At 32.7% G+C, this 5,427-nt stretch overlaps 1 protein-coding gene across 1 annotated transcript; it reads left to right on the forward strand.

Moving 5' to 3' along the window:
- Positions 1 to 2,466: 2,466 nt before the first annotated feature.
- LOC131028492 (ankyrin repeat-containing protein At5g02620-like) lies at positions 2,467 to 4,602 on the forward strand. The gene is made up of 3 exons (XM_057958774.1): positions 2,467 to 3,095; positions 3,253 to 3,707; positions 3,797 to 4,602. The coding sequence occupies exons 1-3, from the start codon at positions 2,543 to 2,545 to the stop codon at positions 4,577 to 4,579; spliced, it is 1,791 nt and encodes a 596-aa protein (XP_057814757.1). The 5' UTR covers positions 2,467 to 2,542; the 3' UTR covers positions 4,580 to 4,602.
- The last annotated feature ends 825 nt before the right edge of the window (positions 4,603 to 5,427 follow it).

Raw genomic sequence — 5,427 nt, forward strand, 5'->3', positions numbered from 1 at the left:
TCAAAATTTGTAGCCATGGGCTATGTATGCATCCATTCATGCATTCATCATTACTTTTTTAGCTTCTTACTAAATTGAACTTATCATCATTAATAAATTACGTTCCCTTTTACTTCAATCACTTAAGTTAAAACTATGAGTATTTTTTCATTATTTGATGGAGCTAATTATAGGTCATGTTGTCTCATAACATAGGATGTTGGCACTTTCATCAACTAACCTAATCCTCACCTATGATTCATCAAAGGTTTACTTTTTTCATTTTTATGCATTCATTTCATCATTGTAATCAATCCAAGTATTCAAATAAATCAATATAGAAGTAATCATGAAATTTTTTTTTGATAAAATCTCTTCTCAATGTTGCATAGCACAATTAATGGCATTTTCTCTCCTCATGTGATCTGAGTTTTGGTTATAGGTTCTCTTTGAGAGTTGTCAAGTTCATTATTAACTCCAACAAATGGAATAGACAAAAGCTAGGCAAGTAAACACAACTTCACATGAAACTAAAGGAAAATTAACATAAATACACAAACATCATCATTATAGTAGAAATGCCTAAATATAAAACCTAAAATGTATAATTCTTGACCAGTATTTATTATAAATCTTATATTTTCTAATTTATCATATGTGTTTAAAAATATAATTATTTTTTCTCATTTTTTGCAGATCAATATCTTCCAATCTACCCTAGTCTTTAAAATTTTCAATATATCATTCAAATCAATGGCCATCAACATAAAATTTTCAATATATCATTCAAATCAATGACCATCAACACAATTCCATGTTTCTAAATCTATTGTTTATTTATCCTTGGTTTTCTATTTTTTTTTAGCATTTTCTTTCCGTAATCTAATTTACTTTGACAATTAAAAAGTTTTTTAAAATATAATTTCTTTCCAATATGTCCATGATTGATAATCCAATTTTTTTCCAAGATTCTTAACCAATGTCAGTGTGAACACTCCTGCATATGAATTTCAGAACGAAATAACTTCAATTCAAATTAGGAAACTATCATTTTCTATTGATGTCTTTGTTTTTTTCCAAAGATACATTCTGCGCACGCCATTCAAATGTAATGTCTGTCAACGATCTTTTCTTCTAAACTGTAGTAAAATGGGTCGTCATCTTCACGGGATGTGTTGAACGAAAAGCTTTACAAGCATGTGTTTTCTCAAGCAAAGAAAACTCCAGAAAAGAGGTCGTCCATCAACATAAAATTTTCAATATATCATTCAAATCAATGACCATCAACACAATTCCATGTTTCTAAATCTATTGTTTATTTATCCTTGGTTTTCTATTTTTTTTAAGCATTTTCTTTCCGTAATCTAATTTACTTTGACAATTAAAAAGTTTTTTAAAATATAATTTCTTTCCAATATGTCCATGATTGATAATCCAATTTTTTTCCAAGATTCTTAACCAATGTCAGTGTGAACACTCCTGCATATGAATTTCAGAACGAAATAACTTCAATTCAAATTAGGAAACTATCATTTTCTATTGATGTCTTTGTTTTTTTCCAAAGATACATTCTGCGCACGCCATTCAAATGTAATGTCCGTCAACGATCTTTTCTTCTAAACTGTAGAAAAATGGGTCGTCATCTTCACGGGATGTGTTGAACGAAAAGCTTTACAAGCATGTGTTTTCTCAAGCAAAGAAAACTCCAGAAAAGAGGTCGTCTTGTGACACGAAAGTTAGTAGGTCTTGGTAAAATCAGGTACCGTGTGTGACCAGAAAACTAGATGCCTCATCGTTCATTTATTATGACAGTAGAAATATAGGGGTGTGAAAAAAGGTGAGGGTTATTGAAAGACTTCAATCCTAGCTCACCAATCTTAAATTAGCTTATGCCTAGAGACAATAATTTTTTCATGTAGAATTTGCTAATTTCATGTTCATCAATTATTATTATTATACCACAGTCAAAGAATGAATTGAGCAACTAGAGTAACTGTATTTATTTTTAAATATTATTTTTATGGTGTTAGGGGGTTAAGTATATTGTGAGGAAACCGCATAGTGATTCTTATATCCCACCCTATCAAATAGCTTTCATTACTTACATTCCTTACCTATGGTAAGGATTATAATTTAGAGTTTGTATTAAAATAGTGGTACTAAACTAAAACTGGAAATACTTCACGTTGTTTTTGGAATGGTCATTACTGATAGTGATTGTTTGAACAATTTTTGTAACGTTTATTGAACTTATCACTTTTTGACTGTTCTATGCAAAGTATCCTAATTGAATTAGTTATCATAGATGACCTGCATATATGTTGACTTTGACTTTGATTTTCTTTTATGCATTAAGTAGACACACAATGGCAAAGCCCTAAGTGCACATTAAGTATTGTCCTTGAAGTACTCTGTGCATAATGTTACATATATTTATTAAACCCTAAAGCTTGCATATGTTTTGAAACCCTATATAATAGATGACCTGCCTCTTATAAATCACAGCTATTTGTTTGTCTTCAATTTCACACAATTTATATCCTCTTCTATCTTTCCCAAAAGAATGGACGGAAGGTTATATGCAGCTGTTACGTCCAGTGGCGATGTGGAGGCACTGAGGAAATTAATTGACGGCGGACATGAAATTCACCCCCAAGAGAAGAGAGGGACTGTGCCCCTTCGAACGGCTCCCTATAATGGCCCTCTTGATGTTCTCCACCAGCTTACGCCTGGAAAGAATACGCCGCTTCATTTGGCTGCCCGTAAAGGTCACCTGCAAATTGTCAAGAGGTTGCTTGAACTTATGAATGATGACATTGAGTCAGGAAACCAAGAAAGCAACCAATTTCTTGTAGCCCAGAATTTACAAGGTGACACTGCTCTGCACGAAGCAGCCAAAGGAGGACATTTCCAAGTAGTTAACGTTCTATTGGAGAAAAGCATCGATTTGGCTAATATTGTCAATAAAGTCGGCGAAACTGCTCTATTCAAAGCAGCCGAGGAAGGTCACGATGAAATTGTTGTGAAACTAGTGCATCTCACATCTTCTGACTATGATAGGAGGACATCTGATGGCCGAACACCTGTCCACGCTGCCGTCTTCAACATGCACACAGGTAACTAAAATTTTTCCTGCGTTTATTGATTTTGATTCTGATTAAAGTGGAAATTTCAACTCAACGACAGTTTAAGATCTTCCTGCAAAAACGTTTACAAATAAAATCTTTCATTGTATAGAACGTTTACAAATTATCTCTCATTCCAATTGTGCAGGCGTGATTCACAATCTGTTAGAACAAAGACCAGAGCTCCTTATGCAAGCTGATAGTTTTGGCATGACACCACTGCATAGCGCTGCCTATGTTGAAAAAGGATCAGAGATTGCAAAATTACTTTTGGAGAAAAATAATTCTCTGTGTTATGTAGTAGATATGAATGAGCAGTCAGCCCTTCACATAGCAGTTATAGAGGGGAATGTTGAATTAGTGAAAGAAATATTAACTCACGGCCAAGACTGCTTAGAAATTGTTGATAAGGAGGGAAGAAACGCTATCCACTTGGCGGCTGAAAATGCAGTTACTATATTTGAAAAGAATTCGAGGCGTATGAAAGACTTCATGCTATCAATAATGTCAGAAGATATCATCAACAATCTTGATATTCATGGCAAAACCTCCTTAGACATAGTGTTGGAGAAAATGGGCAACGACGAACACCTTTTCTCTGCAGTAAGTGATGCGTATTTTATCTAGTTTTTTCTCCTTTTAAAGTCTATTATCACTTCCATTTTATCTAGTGAACGTCTTCACTATTGCAGACGAAAGGGCTGCTAGAAAAACATGGCGCTCGCAGTACTCCAAAGATGGCGAACAATGAAACATTAGAGAGGTCACTTTCCAGTAATGACTCACAGAAGGCCCAAATGATATCAGTGAGTGCTGTTTTGATCGCCACCGTTGCTTTCGACGCATCGCTGGATCTGCCAGGTAAAGACAAGCAGACACTAACATTCGTAGCATTTGTGCTATTTGATGCGTTGGCGTTCTGCAGTGCAATCGCAACAACAATAATACTCATTTATGCAGTTTATGACAAACATCAAGACTCCCTCCTTTTGAGGAGCTCTATAAAAGGATTGTGGATAGCATTGATATCACTCGCCTTAGCATTTGGTGCGACCTTTCTCATTTCAGTTGAATCAAACCATAGTTTTGTCCGCGGAATTGTGTGGTTGATGGCTCTATCTGTTCCCTTAATCGTAAGAGATCTGATTTATCGTTCCAAACAACACATCTTCAAGGATGATGTGACTTATACAACCTTGAGCTACGTTATAGGAGGAGTCGTTTCAACTGCTTCTTTCACTCTGTTTGATAGTTGGCTGCTAATAAATATCTTCCTTACGTTAGCGTTTGTGTCGACCTTTGTGTGGACCTTGGTGACAATAATTAAATCGCCTAGGAAATCTAGCACTGTAAAGACCATAGATGATAGCATCTTGGATAGAGTTAGCAATTCTGTTTGGGGTAGAATTGCGGGTCTCCTTATATTGTTGGCAATAGTTGTAACAAATTGGGCAGAATACTTTAGGGTACTTTAGTTTATATTAGATGTGTAGTTGAATCACCACGCATATTATTTTGATGTACTAGTGTGTTTGTTAAAAAAAAAAAAAAAAGCTTATTGTATTTGGTTTTCCAGTACTATTGCAATGGGTTGCATTCAAATTTATAAATATATATTTTCAAATTTATAGAATATTTGTAACAACGTTATCTAAACTAATTTTTTAATATCAATTTATAAATCTTCTTTTTAATTGTAATCTTTTTTTATTTTTATTTTGCATAAACTTTAAAAGTACTCAATCTTATCATAATTTAACATATTATATGAAAATATATTATACATTTGCAACATGTTATGAAAAATAGTTATTACAAACATGCTAATACATTTTAAGTAATGATGATTTATAAAGATCACTTAATTTATTCTATGCCACCATTAAATTTAAATGAAAATTAATTACAAATTATTTAGAAATATTTATAACAATTACAATTATAGATTATGTTATGATTACATTTATTATTACTAATTATAATTAGGATTGAAAGTAGACTTCTAACAAGAGTTAGTGTTATAATACACGTTAACATAAAATATTAGAATTGAGGTTCAAACTAGGACTAGGGATAGACTTAAAGGAAAAAATAGGATTAGGATTTTATCTAAAATTATAATTAGGTTAAGTATTAGGGCTACAATGCAAATTAATGTTAATGTTAGAATTAAGGTTATGATTACAACTAGAATTTTAACATGGATAGACATAATACTAGAATTAAGATTAGGGTTAAAGTTAGATCAAGGGTTAAGGGTGGTTAAATATAGAATTAAAGTTATAGAGATGTGTGTATTATATAATTATATGATGTTAGAGTT

The sequence above is a fragment of the Cryptomeria japonica genome, chromosome 5 (assembly GCF_030272615.1).
Source record: "Cryptomeria japonica chromosome 5, Sugi_1.0, whole genome shotgun sequence".
NCBI lineage: Eukaryota > Viridiplantae > Streptophyta > Pinopsida > Cupressales > Cupressaceae > Cryptomeria > Cryptomeria japonica.